This window comes from Amborella trichopoda, chromosome 12 (assembly GCF_054954075.1).
Source record: "Amborella trichopoda isolate Santa Cruz 75 chromosome 12, AtrichopodaSantaCruz75HAP2 v2.0, whole genome shotgun sequence".
NCBI classification, from domain to species: Eukaryota; Viridiplantae; Streptophyta; class Magnoliopsida; order Amborellales; family Amborellaceae; genus Amborella; species Amborella trichopoda.
In genome coordinates, this window is record NC_142347.1 from 40,835,782 (window position 1) to 40,856,734 (window position 20,953).

The 20,953-nt window shown below is 36.3% G+C and overlaps 3 protein-coding genes and 1 long non-coding RNA gene across 14 annotated transcripts in view; 2 read left to right on the top strand and 2 right to left on the bottom strand.

The window, feature by feature from the left end:
* MEE13 (myosin heavy chain-like protein) overlaps nt 1–1,043 on the top strand; it is a 34,638-nt gene extending 33,595 nt beyond the window's left edge. For all 9 annotated transcript variants that reach the window (XR_016045858.1, XM_088853796.1, XM_088853800.1 and 6 more), the window contains 2 exons: nt 409–502; nt 621–1,043. Coding sequence is in view for 8 of the 9 variants with exons in the window: in XM_088853796.1 (XP_088709922.1) it covers nt 409–502; nt 621–926 (400 nt within the window). In the remaining variant the exon portion in view is untranslated. The remainder of the gene's footprint in view (nt 1–408; nt 503–620) is intronic.
* A 4,659-nt stretch (nt 1,044–5,702) lies between these two features.
* On the bottom strand, nt 5,703–8,114 carry LOC148779591 (uncharacterized). Its single transcript, XR_016045165.1, has 2 exons — nt 7,200–8,114; nt 5,703–6,816 (listed from the first exon to the last, which is right to left on the bottom strand). It is a non-coding gene; the product is annotated as an uncharacterized LOC148779591 (long non-coding RNA).
* A 949-nt stretch (nt 8,115–9,063) lies between these two features.
* On the top strand, nt 9,064–12,054 carry LOC18446999 (F-box family protein). 2 transcript variants are annotated; one of them, XR_002283203.2, is made up of 3 exons: nt 9,064–10,248; nt 10,855–11,529; nt 11,852–12,054. XR_002283203.2 is itself a non-coding variant. In XM_006857101.4 (2 exons), exons 1-2 carry the CDS (start codon nt 9,211–9,213, stop codon nt 11,314–11,316), a joined length of 1,500 nt encoding a protein of 499 aa, XP_006857163.1. In that variant the 5' UTR covers nt 9,064–9,210; the 3' UTR covers nt 11,317–11,584. The 2 variants fall into 2 exon arrangements, 1 of the variants encoding a protein (XP_006857163.1); XM_006857101.4 differs by lacking the exon at nt 11,852–12,054 and having other exon boundaries at nt 10,855–11,584.
* Nucleotides 12,055–16,418: 4,364 nt separating this feature from the next.
* Nucleotides 16,419–20,682, bottom strand: LOC18447000 (LIM domain-containing protein WLIM1). 2 transcript variants are annotated; one of them, XM_088853806.1, is made up of 6 exons: nt 20,143–20,682; nt 18,790–18,886; nt 18,632–18,675; nt 18,403–18,489; nt 17,279–17,535; nt 16,419–16,764 (listed from the first exon to the last, which is right to left on the bottom strand). In XM_088853806.1, the coding sequence occupies exons 1-5, from the start codon at nt 20,275–20,277 to the stop codon at nt 17,317–17,319; spliced, it is 582 nt and encodes a 193-aa protein (XP_088709932.1). In that variant the 5' UTR covers nt 20,278–20,682; the 3' UTR covers nt 16,419–16,764; nt 17,279–17,316. The 2 variants fall into 2 exon arrangements, with proteins under 2 accessions (XP_088709932.1, XP_006857164.1); XM_006857102.4 differs by lacking the exon at nt 16,419–16,764 and having other exon boundaries at nt 16,996–17,535.
* Nucleotides 20,683–20,953: the final 271 nt, after the last annotated feature.

Consider the following 20,953-nt stretch of genomic DNA (forward strand, 5'->3'; position numbering starts at 1 on the left):
CAATAGGTCTCAATTAGTATTGCCAAAAATCCGCATTATTTTATTTATTTATTTATTTATTTAATGCTTCCTGTATTTCCATGTTCATATCCTCTGGAAATCTTATTCTTTTTAATTCAAATCATCTCCTTTTGGATTGAATTTATAAAGAGGTGTGTATACTCAAGGTTGTTTCCTCTTTATCCTTTCTTTTTGTTACGTGTCTTTGGGGACTCTTTTGTTTTTTTTTTTTCATTTATAAAGAAGTTGATTGGATTGATATCTCCAGACTTAGTTTGATATTTAGTTATTCCTCAATTGTCCCCCAATTTGCTTCTTTATGTTTTTGGACGGTTTTGAAAAGATGATAGCAGACTGTTGAGAGCATGTAATTTTCTGATGCTATTCCTTTTCTGGCCTGTGTTGCAGATTGAAGATTGAGAATGCAACCCTTCAAGAGGGCATGGCAAGCCTGGAACATCTCACATCTTCTATTCATCGGCTTCGCCTAGCCCTTGTGCAGGTAATGCGATTCCCTCGGGAGAATGTAGCATTGCGCTTCTTTAGTGTTCTTGGGATACCTCGGTAGTTTCGGCTTGCTAAAGATTATATTGTATTACTTAAAATTCATACAATTGCAGGCCAAAGACATTGCGAGAACTACAACACATGCCAAAAGTACCGTAGAAACATTGGATGGTATTGTTGTAGAGGCAAACCATTTGAAAACAGCTCTTGGGAGCTCCCTTCCGTTGAGCTGGTCATCAGAGACTGATCCACTGCCTTTTGAGGACCAACCTGAGCTCTCACGAGACCTCAAAACCGAGAAATTAGACTCTATAACGGCTGTTGGTTTAGAGCTGGTTGAGCTTCTGTTAATGGCCACCCAACTTCAAAAGGATGAGATAGTTAAAAGGTTACCAGAACAAGAAGCTGATTTCAGATGATTGTTTTTAGGGCTTTTGATGTAATTTATGGTGTCTTGAATGTGCACTTCTGGTTGTGAAAATGTCTCTAGTTCATTTCTGTATTTATTTCTTTTTAATGTATTTTCGATTTTCTGATTTCCGTGTCAACATGCGACCATGTACATTACGTTTCATGCAACAATAGTCTAGTCATATAATGTAATGTTAGGGCCATTTGTTTGACCTCAATTTTTAAATATACACTTTTTTTATTCCAATGAACAATCACAAAATAAAATAAAATTTGAAAGCACATTCTAAAAAGAATTTTTTTAGCCTAATTAACATAAGCTCTTCATTTTGTTAAGATGATTATATCTAAGCCTTAGAAGGATTTCTTCCCATTTTAAAACGTTTAGATAAATTTGTTATTATTCGATGAACAATATTGAAAAAGGAAAAAATGATTTTGAGTTAAAAAAAGCTTAGATCTTGAAATTCATCAAATGGATGATCTAGATTCATTGTTGGAAGGATTCATTTTAACCATATCTAGGATGCAAATTGATTTTTTTTTTTTTAAAATAACTATCAGGATGAAGAGGGTATGTGCAATTTTTGGTGCAACAAACGTGGTATCTAGAAATGTAATTTCATTATATTATTATAAAATCGTTGCATGAAATCATTCCTATTTGCTCTTACTAATAGACCAAAAGCTATCCCAATGAGTGTTGTCAAAATCGCTTCACTTCGGCTGAAGCCTTCAAATTTTAGGCCTAGATAGAAACAAAGCGAAACTTGGTGTTGTTGGTTCGAGTTGCTTCAGACCGTTTTGGTTAGATTCAGGTTTGCTTTGGGTTGATTCGGTCAAAGCTTCGGCTTTTTCAGCCAAAGCAAAGAAATATCTATATAAAAATTTATTTATTTATTTTTTTTGGACATTTTTATTTTAAATTTTCTTATTATTTATATATATAAATATATAATTTATATACATGAATTTTTGTAAAAAAGTCCAAAGTCTTCTCCGAATTGGTTGAAGCACCGAATTTTTTCATTTTAATATTGATCCCAATTTTATGAACACTTTAAAAAAATATATTGAATTTCGAATATATGGTATTTCATTTTTTATTTTTGACAAGAGTACAAAATCTTATTGCTTAAACCTGCTTACAAGAGAATTACCATGAATAAAAAGTAAAAGAAATATCTTGTATATAGATTTCCCTTTCAGCGAAGTTATCTGCCCTATCATTAGCATCACCCTATTATTAGCTTCCCGATAGATAAGCATGTTCAAAAACAATCTTACGATTTCGACAAATATCCCATATTTCATTGCATGAAACTTTCAGATTCTATAGTGGCCTTCCAATCCAATTGTTCCAATTAATTATATTTAAAGAATCCCTTTCCACCACCCAATTTAAACCAGCATATTTATCTCTAAGGGTTTTTACGCGCTGTAGCAATGTTATCGTCTCTGCCTTGTTGGCCGAAGCTTCTCCACAGGGACCAGAGATTGTACAACAATTTTGTGTCCTTGAGTTTGTGATTACCCTTTCAATTCTTGCTGGTCTTAAATTTTCAGATGAACTTTCATCAAAATTCAATTTCACAGCACCTTGAATTGGTAGATTTAGGGCATTTTGAAAAACAATAATATGTAAATTTTGAATCACATCTACTTTTGATATGCCATATTTTTTGTATTTGAATAAAAGAATTATGAATTATTCTCTCCTTAACTCTAGGCATATCATAACTAATCCCATCAAATGTGTGACATTTTCTTTCCATCCAAATTTCCCAAACCAGCGAGCCCTTAAAAATATTCTAGATAATTGTTCATTTTTTTGGCATATTTGGTAGCTCAGACATGTAATTATCTCCTTATGTGACACAGGCAAAGGTATCACAACTCCCACAAGGCTAAAAGCCCATTTTGCCACAAAAGGTTGGCCACTGGACAATGCAAAATATAGATATCTACAATCATCTTACCTCTAATTCTTAAGTTATCAATTGTTAACACTTTGTTCTGAGATAAGATCCAAACAAACATCTGCATTTTATGTGGAATTTTCCATTTCCAAATTTTATTGAGCTCAGGACGGGACCATCGAACTCTATCATTAAATATAAGCTGATATGTTGTTTTTACCGAGAAAACTCCATCATTTGAGAGTTCCCATAACATTTCGTCTCTCACCTCCTTAGACACACACACCTCCTGTAGTCCTTTCATCAAATTCATGAATTGTGAAATAACCACATTGGGGAATCTATTATATGCAAATGGTAAGTTCCAACTTCCTCCACTTCCACTTCGACCAAAGATTTCATTAACCTTAATATGCTGAAACCCACTTCTATCATATCGATCTTTATACATGTTCTTCAAGAAGCCATCTCCCATCCCTTGATAATCAAAAATCAATTGAAGCTCCATTACCCACAATCCATCTAGTATTTCTCAGCATTATTTCTCTATTTACATATATACATTAGAATCTTCCACCTCTTCCTTTTTTGATAAAACCACTGTTGTCCACCCCATATTTAGTCATAAGAACTTCCTTTCATAACTGGTTCTCATCTCCTAAGGTTCTCCATCACCATTTAGCTAATAAGGCTTGATTAACGCATTTAACATTTCTTATGCCCAAAGTCCTTTCATATTTTGGGATATAAACTTTTTCCAACTCACTAAATGATATTTCTTTCCTTCATCCAAAGTAACCTATAGGAACTTTCTCATTAGCTTTTCTATCTCTTTGATCGCTGGTGAAGGCATATGCAATAAAGACATAAGGACTACAAGCATAGTAGCTAATGAGGATTTAATCAATGTAGCCTTACCTCCTGGTGATAAGACCTTAGATTTCCATAGGTCAAGGTTTACATGAATACTTTTTAACACTGGGTCCCAGATGGACCTAGGTAATTTGGTATCAGAAATGGCAATACCAAGGTACTTCAAAGGAAAATATTCTACAGAACAACCAACCTCTCTTGCCATTTCTTGTACCAAGGATTCCCCACATCCAACATCAACCATAGTTGTTTTAGAGAAGTTAACTTTTAAGCCCAAAGTAAATTTACAACATCTTAAAAAATTCGAAATTGAGCGTACCTGGTTAACCTTCGCACCGTAAAATATTAGCGTATCATTTACATATTAAAGGTGCGATATGGTTGGACCATTCTCAGCAATTTGAAAGCCATTAAACCATCCCTTTCCCACAACATTTTTTTATCATAGGACTTAAACCTTCTGCCACAAAAGTGAATAGAATGGGTGATAATGGATCCCCCCGTCTCAAACCCCTTGATGCCTTAAAAATTCCTTTTGGGCATCCATTAACCAAGATCGAAAAGTGTGCTGAAAATAGGCAGGCCGTAATCTACCCCATCCAACTACTACCGAACCCCATAGTCCTCATTATCTCAACAAGTATTTTCCATTCTACCCTATCATACGTCTTCTCTAGGTCTAATTTCATAAGGATACCCGAATTCCTACTTATAGCTCTTGAATGTGAACATTCTTGAGCAATACACATCACATTAGTAGTGATGATTTTGTCTTTGATGAATGCTGATTGAGGCCCAACTATTAACCTATTTGTAAGAACTTTTGCAACTATTTTATATAAACTCCTAAGACGACTAATGGGTCTTAAATAATTGAGATCCACAATTGCATCCTTTATAGGAACTAAAACAATAAACGTTGAGTTTATACTGTTATCAATAACCCTACGCTCCCAAAATTCTCGCACCATGGTAAAGACATCCCATTTAAGCAATTCCCAAAAACTTTAAAAGAACCCCATTGGAAATCCATGAGGCTCAGGTGCTTTATCACCTACGAGCAAGAAAACTGCTAACTTTGCTTCCTCCATAGTAACCGGGTTTTCAAGTTCCTTTACCTTTAAGTTTTCCAGTCTTTTAAAAGGCACCCTAGAGCCTCCTCCATAGTAACCGGGTTTTTAAGTTCCTTTGCCTTAAAGTTTTCCAGACTTTTAAAAGGCACCCTAGAGAACTTCACTTGTGAAGGCCTTTTCAAAGTGACTTGCAAACTTACTTTCCCACCCCTCTACATCATCCTCTCCATTATTTGGAAAAGTAATAACCGAGATCATTTTGTCTCCTTGAATTTGCAATTGCATGAAAATATCTTGTGTTCAAGTCACCATCTTTTAACCTTTTTACCCTTGATCTATGTCACCAGTATACTTGTGAGAGATGTGCCAAAATTTGTTCTATGACTACCCCATTCACTTGAATATCATCATCTAGATGTTCAATTTCCTAGATGACAAGATCCATCTTATCCCGAATATCAAATCTTGAAGGCTTCTTCCAATCAATTAAATGTTGTTTCACATTTAACATTTCTTATGCACTTCATATCCGCATCACCCTTGAACAATTGCATACACCAAGTACATTTAATGATATCCTTCACCTCATTTTCCATCAACCTAAGCATTTTTCAAATCTAAAAGGTCTAGGTCCCAAAACCTCATTAGATGTGTTTATAGATAATGGAATATAATCAGAGGATAATTTAGGTAGTGATCTAATACCAACTAAAGGAAACTTCCTTTCCCAATCACCCGACACCAAGATTACTTGTGTTGTTATTGGATCATGTATATAAGTTTTCATTCGTCGGCAATTCAATCAAGCTACTTGACATTATAAAGTCATTGAATATGCGCATTTCATCTGGCCTATGAATAAAGTTAAAATCCCTTCCCACACAAATAGTTAGAGAAACATCATTCAACACATTCATAATTTCAGCCAAAAAGTCTTACTTCAAAACCATTAAATTTGGTCCATAAACATTTGAAAGCAACGAAAAGAAGAAAAAATGTCCTTAAACCTCAAAACATTTGGATAACATTCGAGCATTTCAACACTGAAGGATCCCAAAAGTCCATAAAACCCCAGATGCTCCTACAGAACCTACCCCACAAAGCTGGACCTGACCTAAACCCCACACTTCCCTTATTGACCTAACCGTTGGACTAGGTTGCTTCATTTCTTGTAGCATCACAATATCTCGCTTATGTTTTGCTACCAAAAAATGAAGTTCTTGCTTTCTCCTAACCTCTCCTAGTCCACGAACATTCCAAGTGACAATTTCATTAACCACAAATATTCAGGCAGCCATTATTGGTGGCTCCCCTCGAGTCGGCAATTAGCTGTCCATCATTGTCATTTCATCATCGCTGATCACGAATACCTAGCCTGAATCATCATCGCAGTTGGCTCTAGCAAAGACCCTCGGGCCTACATTCACATCCATCCTATCTGATGACCGAGTTGGCTTAGGAGCCACCTTATCCTTGCCTTTCCCATTTTTGCTGGCCACTGAATTGATCTCCTTCTGCTTGGAAATGCTTGCCAACTTAGATTGGCTTGCCTTCTATTTCTAAAGATTTTCTTTAATAGCTTTAAGACCACTCCAATGGGGACATCGAAGTTAGCCCCCATATCCTCTAAAATCTACCACCCACATTCAGCCACTCTGTCTTCCAAATCATGTTTGTGCATAGCATTCCAGTCACCAATTAAAGGTGGCTGCACAAGCCCCAAATCCCCCATACCATCACCTGGGTTGCCGACCTCTTCTTCATCGAAAGGCATTCCTCCACCATCTACTGGCTCGGGCACAGGAAAGGGAACCTCAGGTACCTGGTCTTCAGCTACGTGACCAAGACAGAGAGCCAGTTCGTGGGGAATATCAATTCCACCTATTTCAACCATCAGCTCCTCATCACCACTTCTAAGGCTATCTCATGACCAGGGATCTGATCATCCAGCAGAACCTGCTCCTCATCTTCATTGAGGTGCACCACATCTGGATGAGGGCCGATCTAGCCTGTTCTTCTTCTTAGCTGCAACCCTGAAAGACAACGATCTTGCAGGGAACATTGTGAAAACTGCTGATATGAACAAATAAAGCAAAGTAAGCTTGCTCACAAATACCAACAATGACTGAAATTCCTGCTTCTAACTATATACGGCAAAGAGCCTATCTTCTCTACCACGAAAACATCCCGTTTAACGTACTTTCCAAATCTACAATCCACCCCCAAGATATTTGCGGAAACCCCACAACTGACCTTATTTTCATCTTCGATGATCTCCTTAGCAACAATACGATTTTCAACTAAATCCCAAATATGACAAATTTAATCCATCCATATCCCCAAGTCGTCTTATTTTTCTCTACCCAAATCTTTTTTTGATTTTTGAATTTTGCACGGCAAGTTAGAGGGTACTAACCTTCTTAAATTCGAATTTGACTTGCCTTTGATTGGAATGGTTATGCTTGAGCATTTTCACCATTGATGTTACAGAAATTCTGTACTACTCCAACCCCATCATGGTTCTTTATCCTCTTCTTCTTAGAACTTTTTGATTGCACCAATGTCCACCCCTCATGAGGCAACTCGATCACAGACTCAATTGTTATTTCAGGTTTCAAAGCAGCTTTAAGATCCTTCGTGGGGACTGGCTACTTGACCCTCAAAGGTCACTTTGATGACAAAATCATCCTGAATCTTAACTTTTTATGAACCGGATAAAATCTGTTAAGAAAAACCAAGTTTGACAAACCTCATTTAAACGCTCTTTAAGAGATCCCAGTCCTGTTTAGAAAGAGATCCCAGTCCTGTTTAGAAAAGATTCCGCAACAATTGGCTAGCTTTTGGATCACTCCAAGATTCCAAACATGAAGAAGTATGCCCCACAGACGAATCCAAGTCTCTTTCATTGCGGCATGTGCAACATTTACACTTGGATGCCAGAAGTTCGGAGTGGAGTTGAAGAGTTCTCTTACGTACTCTGAACATTCTCTGACGGACCACCCTCAGAGTTCGGGCAAAAGCTACCTGAGAAGCCCCCAACGTTTTCACCTGAGGAATGTAAGATAATCCCCGAGCCCGAGCCCTATTAGCCCACTCTCCCAAACGAAACACATCATCTAAGAGAGGAGAAAAAGATCCCACCACAACTTTTGTAGCATTTTTAAAAGAATCAGCAAGAAACTTCACGTCAAAATCTATAAAAGGAATCCCACTTTCACCATCTTCTTCCTCCTTTCGAGCACCATCATCCCCAGAGCTACTTTAATTTCATAAGGTCTGACAAGTTAAGCTCTAAACATGTGTAATAGAAAGGGTGAAGTAGAGCGAGAACATGGAGATAAAAATGTTTGGGACAGTTGTATTTTGATATGCAGGAGCCAAAAAAATTGAATGGAAATTTCAATTTTCAGTTTTCTTTGTCCCCAAGTCATATCAAGTAGGTTATTACTCACTCGAGTTTATTTTACTTGATTTTTTTTTTTTTTTGCCTAGAATTGTTTTTCTGTTACTCTATATTATGATAGTTCATTTTATATTATTTGCTTTAAAATTTTAGAACAAGAAGAGACCTAGATTTCCATTTTGTACAATTTGGAACTAAAGCACCAAATAAAACAATTTTGAAGTAAAACAAAGAAAGAGTGAAGCACCAAACAACAAATATTACATGCTACATTTATTTTTGTGTAAAGAGGTTACAATCACCTTGATGTGAAATTCGATAGCTTCAAGTGTATCACAATTTGAAAAATTTTAGTTTGAAATTCTTGTCCCATCAATCACACACCTTCAACATCCTTATTTCACATCTAATGGTTGTTAATGAGTGTGACTTATATAAAAAAAATGATATATTTGAATATATTTCCATGAACTATTGAAAGGGGATTATGCGACAAGATTTTTGGAGGGGGATTGTATAATAAAAGGCTACTTATTTTTGTTTAAAGAGCCTATAATTACTCTTAATTATCGGATGTGAGATCCATGAGTTAAAAAATAGGTATTTTACACAATGAAGCCATTTATTATTTGGTATAAAGGGGTCACAATTATTCACAACCGTCCGATGGAAAATTTGATAGCTTGAGTATGTCACACAGTTTGGATTTTTTTTTTGAAAGTTTCAATTTAGTCGATTTACGGTTTACATTTTAGGGTCACAGCCGCGGACGTTTTAGATATGGGTTTGGACACGGTATCTCCTCATACACGTGCTCACTGGCATCCACGGGGATTCCAGGAAATATTCGCCAAAAATTACAGAGAAAGAGAGAGAAGAGAGAGGAAGAGAGAGAAGAGAGAGGAGAGAGATCCCTGCCATCCTTTACTAAGAGGGAGAGATTCCGAGCTCATTCCCAGCTTACACAAGAGAGAAAGAGAGGAAAAAGAGAACCCCTTGAAGAGAGAGAGGAGGTTCCCAGAAGATGGAAGAAACGTTCAGAAATGCATCCAGCTCTCGACAAAACGATCCAAAACCATCAAGCCTAGACTTTTGCGCTTTCCCATCTGACGTACAGGCATGTATTCTCTCAATTCTCTCACCTGCCGATATCTTCTCTTTCTCCTGTGCCTGTAAACGCTTCTCTACTCTGTGCTCTGATGAAGCCATAACGTGGCGAGCGATTTGCCATAGGAGATGGGGATCAAAAACCCAAATTGAGAAATGGGGCGATGGCCAGATTAGCTATAAACTTCTCTACAAAACCCTAGAGAAATGGGAGAACCTTATTGGGTTTTGGAGGATAATTGGCCAAGAAAACGGCCCTCTGGTTATGTTCGATTGGGGTGCGTTTTGTCTCACTGGTTCTAGGGTTTCATCTCTCGGGTGTTGCTCTTACGAGGTTCGAAAGGTCCCCTTTCTCTGGTTGGGTCTTTCTCATGATGCCTCACCTTTGAATTTTTTCGATCCAGAGTATGGCCATGTACAAGATGCCTGCAAGCCTGAACAGGAATTAGGGTTTTCTGAAGATGGGAGTTTTAAGAGAGAAAAAGCTCAGTCCTTTCTGAATTCTAATAAGAACTTGGACCCAGAAGCCATCGAAGAGGTTCTTGGGTTATCCATGATAAATGTTAACTTTGTGGGTAACAATCACATTGTGATTGAGAGGAGAGAGAATTATACTCCCTTTTCGTCTGCCATGTCTATTAGGCACAGTTGGTCTCCAAGCGAAGAAAAGCGAGTTTGTCGAAGCATGAGTTCTTATGATATTAGTGGGAATAATTTGCGTGATGAAGATACTGCTGATCTATCGGGGAGCTTGCCTGATAACTTGCAGTCTGAGATTTATCAGTATTTTGCTAACAGGACTAGCCCTGTTGGGGACCGGGCTTCGAGAAGGCAGAGGAGGAGGGAGAAGGAAAGGTCATTTGGAAGGGGACAAAGGAAATCGGAAGCTGAGCATTTCGTAAAGATAGTTGATTGTTATCCTACCCGTGATCGTCCTCTACAAGGATTATGGAAGGTGAGATTTTTAATTTTTCTTTCTTGATATTGCATTTGCTGTTTTATGTCATTTCATGCTAAATTATGAGAGCCAATTTCTTATTTCTTGGCAATGGGGTTAAATTCATGTAGATTTCTTGCTTCACTTTTAAGTCAATCCTTAATTGAGTTTTTTAGAAACCCAAATTTGTTATTCTATGGGAAATGAGCTTAAATTCAGGTGGATTGAATATTAGTTATTACCATCTGATGTTTGTTGCTGTGATAACCTCCTTGGTATTTTTATTGAAAATCTCCTTTAGTTGTTTGATGGTGGTATTTTGTCTTAAACTAATTCTTTCCATACCATGAAAAAAGAAAGAAAAGAATATTGTAAAATGAAAAGAGAAGTAAACTAGTGATCTAGTACCTGATATCCTCTTTCCATTGAGTATTGGAGTTAGTTTTGTTTATAATATTTGTTGATGAAATTCGGAAGAAGTGTGCTTTCTAAGTTCTGTTCACTTGAAAAAACGTTCTGGTCACTTGCATTCGAGAGCCTGCAATCTCTTTTGGTGTTGTTGTCCACAGAGTTCTTTTTCCTGGTCTAGTTTCTGATTACTTCTTTTGTTGCTTCTTCTTCTAGGGAACATCTGATTGTGCAGGACTGAACTTTTATCTTGTGACATATGATGACATTGGAGGCATAGCTTGTAGAAGGGTAGGGAGCACTGTGCAACCTTACTGTTCCCCAGTTTTCTGGACCTCAAATTCTACATTTCTGGAGTCACCTCTCTCTCAGGAAGAAGAGGGTATATATATTGAACGTGTTCATGGCCAGACCTGTGCCCACCAATCTCATGGGCATTCACCTTCCTTTGCTGAGAATGAGGTAGTCTCTCGCATCCTTTATATCAATTCAAGTTACGCGCTGGTCATGCCTGATCTCATTGATCGTGTTGCCCATCCTCGAGATTTTGAAGGAAGAGTTTGGTTGTATGCTAATGGAACAATGGGATTTGGTTTTTTGCGAGATAATTACATCACACAATTGAAGCATCTTGCTTTTGATGGTCTCCTTCTGGATATGGTGGAAGAAGGAAGCTAACCCAGGTCATTCTCCTCGAGAAATGGAATCTCTGTACATAATAATATTAGGTTCGACTTGTGCATTATAGCTGCTTCATTTTTATGTTTTCTTATTTAGCACTAGCAGAAGTAATACGGCATTTCAACTCAAGAGTTGAAGCACATTGCTTCGCCATGTACGGTCATGGTCTCCTGGCTATTATCCATCTCAATCACTGGTCGTATGTGCAATGTAAGTTATTCATGTTAGGTGGTTGATTTTTAGTGCAATGCTTTGGGCTTATCTATATGTTGTGCTAGCTTTATCTTTATGATCGCATCGTTATTTTCTTTTGGGATGAAAACATTTTGGACCTACTATGGGTCTTTTTTCCCTTGCTGATAAATTCCCTTTTATGATAGCTCTTTATTGGTTGCCCTTCTCTTCTCTTGGTACATCTGATTTAGACCAAAACCATTACTCTTTATCATTTTGTAGGCATCCTAATGGATATTTTCTTCATAGGCATCATGCTACTTACTCGTGTGAATATGTTTAATTTGTTCTCTTCCAGGGTGGTGGTGTTTGTATTTTTGGTGATAAGTCTATCTTCTTCAATGAGATTTTGGCAAGAAATTGAAAGTACGTGTCATTTAATTATATAATATATTGGGGTGTCATCTGTATTCCCTCTAACTATTCACAGTAATTTATTGACATATACCTTGAAAATATATTCCTATCTAATGGATCTATTAAAGCAGAGTGGTTGCTAAATTTTTTGTTAAGTGAAAAGTGACATACCATGGAAGCTAATTTATGTAATGAAATGCTCAGAACATTTAAGTACATTTGTAGGGATTTGAGGCTTGAGGATGGATCTATTTAAATTAGAACTTGTTTTCTTATATTTTTAATCCTCTTATGAAATCAAAAAGTGAAAAAAAGGAAACAGAAAGGGGTGCTTTATCATCTTTATGTAAGAAATTTTGTTGATTCTGGCATGGAATGCGTACACCGAGTTGTTGCCCCAGTTGCATAGAAGCTGAGACAAGTACACGGCTGCGTCATCCGAGTGGGAAGTTCCCCCCGAGAGTGAAACTTCTTTACCTTCTGCATCTCTTGAGTACCTTGGCTTCATGTTGGCAATATTAAGATTATGGTGAGCTGATATTACTGCTTCAACCATCTCATTTATGACATCTATATCGTTTTACTGAACACGCTTGCAATGCTGCCCACCTTATTTTATTAGTTGGTCGTCTTCCTTTAGTGGTCTCATGAGTTGCCTTTGAATAATCTATCACACATCAACTGGACTCGCTATCAGCCTCAAAGAAATTGCATCTCCCAGCTTTTCACAAAGACCTTCTACCCCTAATTTAGTGGATATTCTCAGGGGCGAGACTGTCAATGTTGTTTCGGAACACCCCCTAAAAGGGTGCTGCTTGGGTACTCTTAATCTGCAAATTTCATCTCATTTCACTGTCAACACACAATCCAAGTCTTTTGCTTTTCTCTCATGGTGCTCTTCAATGACTAGAGTGAAACCCTGCTGAAATCCTTTTTTTTTTTTCCTTGTGAAATACTGCAATAAGTAGCTGAGGATACACCTCTGCAGTGGATTTCCAGTCCATTAAAGGGAGACAACTAAATATGACCAATAAAGATGGGAATGAGCCAGAGGAACCCAAAGATTAACAAACTGGGGCAATGTGTTTTTGGGCCCCCTCAACCCTTCTGCAAGTTATAAGTCTAATGTCATATGTTGACACAAGATAAAAGTTTCAACCCTGAAGGACAAAACAATGGTATGAACTCAGAAATCCAAGCTGGAGAGAGATTGTACTGATAAACTGATAGAGCAAAATGAAGGCTTCTTTGACATCAACATTTCAAGAACTTGTGACTCTTGGATCTCAAAGAGCAGAAGGAGATTTGTTGTAATTTATAAACGAGGGTATTCGCCTTTGACCACTATATTTCTGTGTAGTCTTTGGGTTCAATGTAGACAGTGCTGAGGGCAGTCCTGGATAACTCTCCTTTCTTTTACATGCACCCACCTAGAGAGAGAGAGAGAGAGAGAAGGGGGTGGGTGGGGGGGGGGGGGGGGGGGGCGGAATCGACAGATTAATTAAACTCTTCTTTTTCCTACAGAAATTGTTTCCTAAGATTTATGATGCATTGTGTTTATGGAAAGAATGATTACTAGTGATAACAAAGAGCAATTGAATGAAGGTGTTGGACTATGGTTCATCCTTCAATTTTAATGCGATAATTGTCTTTGTACGCCTATGGTGAGTGATTTTGGCTTTCCCAGTGTGCATGATCATTCTCTGCGAGTAAGATTCGACGATTGCGATTTTGAACCATATATATTCCTATTTGCCATTTTTTATTTCATTTTCTCAATTGCCCCTTTAATGATCCTGACTACTGGAGGGAAAGGGGTACAAATTGTGTTCAATTGAACTGTTTGAGCACTTCAATTTGAGCTCGAAATATAAATGCTAAAACTGATGCCATGTTGAGCAAGATCCAAATTCCATTGGTAAACTAACACCATTTTTTCAATCTTGAGTGAGAGTCTAGAGATTAACCTCAATAAAAGTTGAATGTGCACCTAGAGCCTAAGCGAAAGAGGAAGGACAAGTCCTTAGTGCGTCAGGGGACGCAATTTTATGTTTGCGTTCCCTTGGCTAGTCCCGGATGGATGTGAAAAAGTGGTAGTCCCACATTGCAACAAAATCTATGTTCAACCATTTTTCTTCCAAAAATGTCATTTTTATATTTTAAAAGTTATTTATTTTTACATAACAAATGACAATACATTCTATAGTAAATAAATTAGATATTCTTAAAAGGAAAAAGTTTATATAAGGTCCCAATCTTAAAATGCAGAATTAAGGATGCACCTCAAAATTCCATTCAAAAAGATTGTTTTAATGTTGAAAAACCCTCTAATTGATCATCCGACATCAACATATATGAATATAAAAAAAAAAAAGATTATACATAGAGATGTATGAATATGAAAAAAACAAAAATTACATAGGGTGCTCATAAAAACCATGTCCAAAGATGAATACGCCCCTTAGATCTGTTGAATCAGAACTACCAAAAACGATTGAAATTTGTTATTAGGAAATACCGATACAGTGACCGCTGGACACCAAAATTTAAGATTCGGAAAATCCTCGAGTATTATGCCTGAGAAAGTAGGAGTAAAATCCATTGTTCCAAAAGTTGGCAGCCTGAGTGCCTAGGAACTCACCTAGGCAGGTAACGGCCTTAGGTACATCAGCATCTAGGGCAGAAGAAAGCCCCAAGGTGCTGATTTAGGTAGCAATGCAGTGAGGCACTGCCTAAGTGGGTGCCTAGTGTTATGGCGGATTCTCTCTCCCTATATATATATATATATATATATATATATATATATATATATATATATATATATATATATATATATATATATATATATATATATATATATGCATTCCTCACTCCTCTTTTCTATGTAGAAACGAACTAAATCTCATTGAAAATCTCGGAATTAAAAAAAAAATAGATCAGTGATTTGAATCGATCACACCCATACCGTATCGGATGGGGGGAATCGGTGGATCGGATCGGAAGAATAGGCGGCATTGGTAATTTTGTCTCAATTTTTTTAAAATAATAATGTAAGAAAGCATTGTTCTTTCCTTTTTCTTCTTTTTTTATTTTTTCGCTTGACCCGGTGAAGAATCAGTTGGAACCATTGAAGAATCGGTCGGACTCAATGAAGAATCATCGAAATCGGCCGTTCCGCGAAAAAATCAGCAAGTTTACTATCTTGAATCAACCAAATCCCGGTTTTTTACCGGATCTAGGACGATCATGGTGATTCCCGATTCCGGATCGGGTCACCAATTTTTAAATCACTTGAAAATCTTTTTAAGCGGGTCTGTAAAAATATGCTGTAGTGGGTGTATGCTATGAACAAGTTAATATTCCAAAAAAAAAAAAAGAGAAAAAAGAAGAAAGAAGAAAACATGCTATGAGCAATTCCAGTGAAGGAGCCTATGTATCTATTTTTTTTTTAATTCAATAATATTTTTAATCTTTACGTATTTTACGTTAAAGTCTCTTTTTTCCATTTAAGAGGTTTTTTCATAATAAATAAATAAAAACAAAGAAACTTCGTTCTTTCCCCACCATAGGTTTTCTCTCCCCACCGGGTCTAACACTTCAAGTACTGAGCGGGGTTATTTTGGGCCACAACAAAATTTGGCATAAAATTCATAAATATTGGGATTGGAAATTGAAAATAGCATTTCCTTAGTTATGAGATACCATAGCTTTGAATTATTAGGTTCAAACATTACTTTGGTGATTGTTAATCATTCCAAAATAGTAGCAACATGTATTTTGGTAGTTTTTTATGTCAAAAAATCATACGAATGATTGATTCCCTGTAATATCAAAAGAGTAACTTTGCTTTTTCGATTTGAAACTTGTTAAAATTTTGACCATTTCCTTTTCGTTCCAAATATATATGTACCAAGTTGTTCCAACTCGTTGATTCGTACTAACCACCCGATCAATGAGTCAATATTTGACTTTGTGCTCGAGTTATATAATTTCAAAAAACATTACATTCATTACCTTATAACTAATTAGAAAAAAAAATTGTCTTTGCACGTATACGAGAAAGAGGGATTCTGTCTTCTAATCTGTTATATGACATATATTCATAATTGGAGTTTCATGGTTTTAGCTGCGATACTGGTATGCAACAAGAAATGCAATATTATTCTCCTCTTTCAAATGGATTCCTCCCTCTGTCAATAGCTTAATGTCAAAGCTATAGCCCAACATAACATACCTTACTCTGAATAGGGATTTGTTTTTTTTTTTTAGGAACTGACTTGTTCAATGTATGCATGGGCAAGAAGGGAAAATCAGCAAAGTTTAATATATTCAATATTTTTTATTTCGATTTGGGAAATTTACCAAAATACACCTGAGATTCAAACTAGTTATTTGGATAAATTTTAAAACCCATTTTGATGTATCATTTGATGGGCTATTTAAAATTTGATCTACTTTTGTACCAATACTTCATCCAACAATTCAAAAGAATAAGCTTCTTGTGGTAGTTGTGTAGAATCTCATAACTGATGGATCTGGAGATTTCACTGAATTTAATTGTCAAATATAAAATCTCTTCACCTTGACCCAAAGACTGCTATGCAACCATCTGTAATTTGGGAGCTATTATGGTTAAACATTTGAGAAAGTTTTGAAATGCCAAGAGGGCATTTTGATCATTTGCCCAACATTTCAATCAATGCATTATTTGCTGTCAATGATTTAGCACATTGAAGTTACAGATTAAACATACTTTTTTAACTTTTTCCCTTTTTTCGTTGTGCATGTGCGACTCATTGTTTGTATCCACAAGTGCCTTCATGTCGGGATAACAGCGCCTTCATGTCAGGATAACTGCATGAACCGACTAGCAGATTAACATGGATTGATATGTATAAGCAAGCTCCATGCTTTGATAACCAGTGTTTTTTTTTTGAAAGAAAACAGAAAAGGGCTTCATGTTTTGATAATCTTGGGTAAGGTTAATTTAGGTGGAGTTTCTGATCCATTCCTCATAAATATATTTGAAGGAGGAAATATGAAAAACTATAAAACTATAAACAGGAAATCCAATATCCAACTCGATGCACAAGTAAACAATCATAGCTTCATAACTCTGTCTCTCTCTCCTCTCATTCTTGCCCTTAAACAGGGAATGAAACAAACCAACCTCAAACATGACCTAATCATCTCTATGCAAATAAAAACACATTCCTTTCATGAACCGGTACAAAATTACAAACCTGATATCCATGCCAAAAAGTCGGCATATAATGCCATAGTTTATTCTCTCACTTCATATCTCCAATACTCCATGCTATGATATTTATATTCGAATTATAAGGGAATAGAAGAGAAGAATACTGACATTGCAGCTGAAAATCAGCAACCATTTCAATCCATTGATCACTCTGATGCTACCTTAATTGTGTCCTCAGTCACCCCCTTCTCATTGCCACTCTTGTCTAGCTGGCTGTAATTCCCTTTCTCCTTGAAGAGTTGGGAATGATGGTGCTTGCAATAGAGCCTCCCCTCATGCGCAATGTAATTGGATGGGCTAATCACACATCCACCATGGCAACATTTGAAGCAACTCTTGTGATATGCGCTGCCGTCCACTGCAACCTGCATAAAAAGTTGCCGACCTCTTGATGCATGCACATACAGATACATGTGCAATGTACTTCTTCCAATGCATACGCATGTGAACATATATAAACATATACATGCTTACATACATACCTATCATATATGCATAAATACATCTATATGCATGCCCGTGCTTCATAAAATATATAATTGATAAAGGAATAAATTTAATTGTTCTTACTTTTTAAAATGCTGAAAGATAAACAATTATCAAAGGACATTGATCACATTTATTAAAGGGAAACTTGCAAAAAAATCCTGTTTTATTTTAGGAATACATAGTCCCATATGTATCATATTTTACACTCAAATCCCACTGTTTGAAAGCATTAGTGTATTTTTAATTTTGTATTTTTTTTTTCTATACAATGAGATTGAGCTCAAAATTGATATTTCCATATACTTATCTCCAACACACACCTTTTCAAAAATTTTAAAAAATAATTTTAAATAAATAAAATTAGTAAAATACCTTCAGCTATAGGGGTATTTTTATTATTATTTAATATTTTTTTTATAAGTGTATGATCATGAGAAGTATGAACATATAAAGTTTAAGCTTACTTTGATGTATAGAAAAAAAGATAAAATTAAAATATACTTTATACTCTCAAAAGGTGGGATTTAAATATGAAATATATGTGACTATTTTTAAATACCAAATAAAAAGTTGTTTCTGTGAATCCTACTACTAAACTGCTCAAGAAAAAATGCATACATTCATTCATGAGAACATGCTTATCCATAGAAGCCCATTGGGACATGCAAAAATATCTCCAGGAATAAATGTTTTTATAGGCATTGTGGACATGTCTAATTAAGGATTGCTTTCATGAAGATTACCTTCTCAATTGGGTACACAGTTTTCTTGCACCCTACACATTTGTCCCTTGTCCCAGCGAATAAACCAGAAACTCTGGCGCCCTGACCCTGTTATAAATGAACCCATTATGAGATTTTCTTAGAAGAAAATCACAAGAAAGGAATTAATCCAATCAATAGAATTAAAGTGATATGATTATGAGAATGCTATTTATTTGTGAAGTGTAACTCATGAGGACATAGGTAGTACCTCACTGTCAATAGGCTTCTCTGGTTTGGCGATTTTAGGGGTCCCTGAAAGAAGTTCAAGAAATAACATTAAGTCTCTGAAAAGGAGCTTCAAGCTGAAGTATTGTTAAAAAAAAAAAAGAAAAAAAAAGGAGCTTCAAGCTGAAGTATAACCCATACCTTCAAAACTTTTGTCCAGGCTGCCAGTCCTCTTAAAAAGTTGGTCATAGTGAGGCCTACAATAAAGGACCCCCTCAAAGGAACAATAGTTGCTGAGCTGCATATTACAAAGATAAAGGTATGAATAAGAAAAGAACAAGACGGAAAAAAACAAGAAGGAAAAGAAGGAAAAGAAGGAAAAGAAGAATAAGAAAAGAAATAAGGAAAAAAGAGAATGCAAGATGGATGGTTCTTGCAAATTCAACTTTTCGGAAAAGCACTAATTATGTAAAAGATCTTTGGAAAGCTAGAAAACAGGCCTCATAAATGATTCTCTTGTAAATTGGGTTTCTTTCTTTCACTTGGTATGGGTGTTTACGGAAATTTAATGAGAAGGGGCGAAATCAATCATTTCGGACATTAATCTTGGAAGCCCAGTTGATCTGTTAGAATTGCAAATACTTATTTTCCACAGCTCAAAACAGAGAAATATACCTGAATACAGCATAGATTATTAAGGTAATTTGGTCTTGATCTATGACTTAACAGTGTATCCATGATCGGATCGTAATTGATCCCTGCTTGGAATTTAAAGAGGAAAAGGATACAAAAAATGTAGCTATCGTTGAATACATTGTTAACAGATCCACAGCAATAACCACTTGATCATCATAACAACAACATATGAAAAAGCATTCATGAATTTCATAACCACCATTCTTTTCTATGAAAATAGAAAAAGTTCACCAGGGAAAAAAGAAGCTCTGAAAACTCTATTTTATTATTATTATTATTCTTTCTTTTAATAATAATTTTACTATCTCCTTCCTTGCTTGCCAAAGATTAGCTCAATCTTACTATCCCCTTCCTTGCCAAAGATTAGCTCAATTTTTTTGGATTCAGAAACTAGGTAAATTATCTCCTTTAAGATCTGAGCAATCTTTTAAAAATAACACAAAACCTGATTCCATGAATAGAAGAAATGAAGCTAAACATTCTCAATTACCCATTATCTTGAGGACTAAATTTCAGCATTATTTCAGATATTACATAAAATAAAAAGAAGAAGAAAAACCTGGAGAAGTTGATGATGATGTGAAGTCCATAACAAAGCCAAACAAGAAAAACCCAATATCACAATCAACGGAAATAAAACAGAAATGTCATAATCTAATAAAATTTGGACAAAAATAGAAGGTAGAGGGAGAGAGAGCCAAGATCTTCATAGAAGAAACAAGAATCAAAAGCAAAACAGAGAACCCACAAAATGAATTGCAATACAAATGAAGAAAAAGCAAGAGAAAGACTTCTAGACAGAGAAGATAGAAAAGAAACATTTAGAGAGAGAAGAAAGAGAAGAGAGAGAGAAGAAACCTTTAGAGTGCCTTTGCAATGATGGCATCTGAAGCAGGCCTTGTGGAAGGACCGGTTATCGGCGGTGAGCTTATCCACCAAATAGACCGTCTTCTCGCAGGCGTGACATTTCTGTGTTGTTCCTGCAAATGCCATGTCTCTTTCCCTCTCCTCTCTCCCTCTGTGTCTCTGGTAGAGGAGGGGAAATGGGTCTCTTTCTTGAACTTTAAATGGGTCTCTTTCTCTCTCTAGAGGGCAGAGCAGTTACACGGAAACAGGAAACATGGTGAAGGAGAATGAGAGAGAGACCCAAAAAAAAGGAGAGCAGAGGGAGAGGGCAATGATGGTGGCTTGCGGACACAGCGGGGGAGGAAATAATTCCACTTTCTCACTCTTCTTTATGAGCTTTTTGGCATGGCTGAGAGAGAGAGAGACCACTCAACAGAGGGAAAGAGGGGGGAAAAGTCCATTTTTGTAGCTGTCGATTCAACGGTTTATTTTCCGACTGATTTTGAAAATGCCACACAAAATTCCAACCCAACGGTGTTCATGTTAACCAACGGCTACGGCTGCAGCTTGGCTGGCGCATTTCTCTCACTAGACCTGAATTTTTAAAGGACCGAAATGCCCATCGTAATTTTGGATATTTGTCCAAAGGATGCTCTTTGTATAGAGCCTAGGCTCTAAACAATCAAATTACAGCCTACCTTCAAATAGTGTTTAGAAATGTGGTTTGAATATTGAAAATTTTTGTGATAGCCTTAAAATATATTTTCATATTTATTTATAAAGTTCAAAACTTCAAAAATAGTGTAGATTGAGTAGATCTATG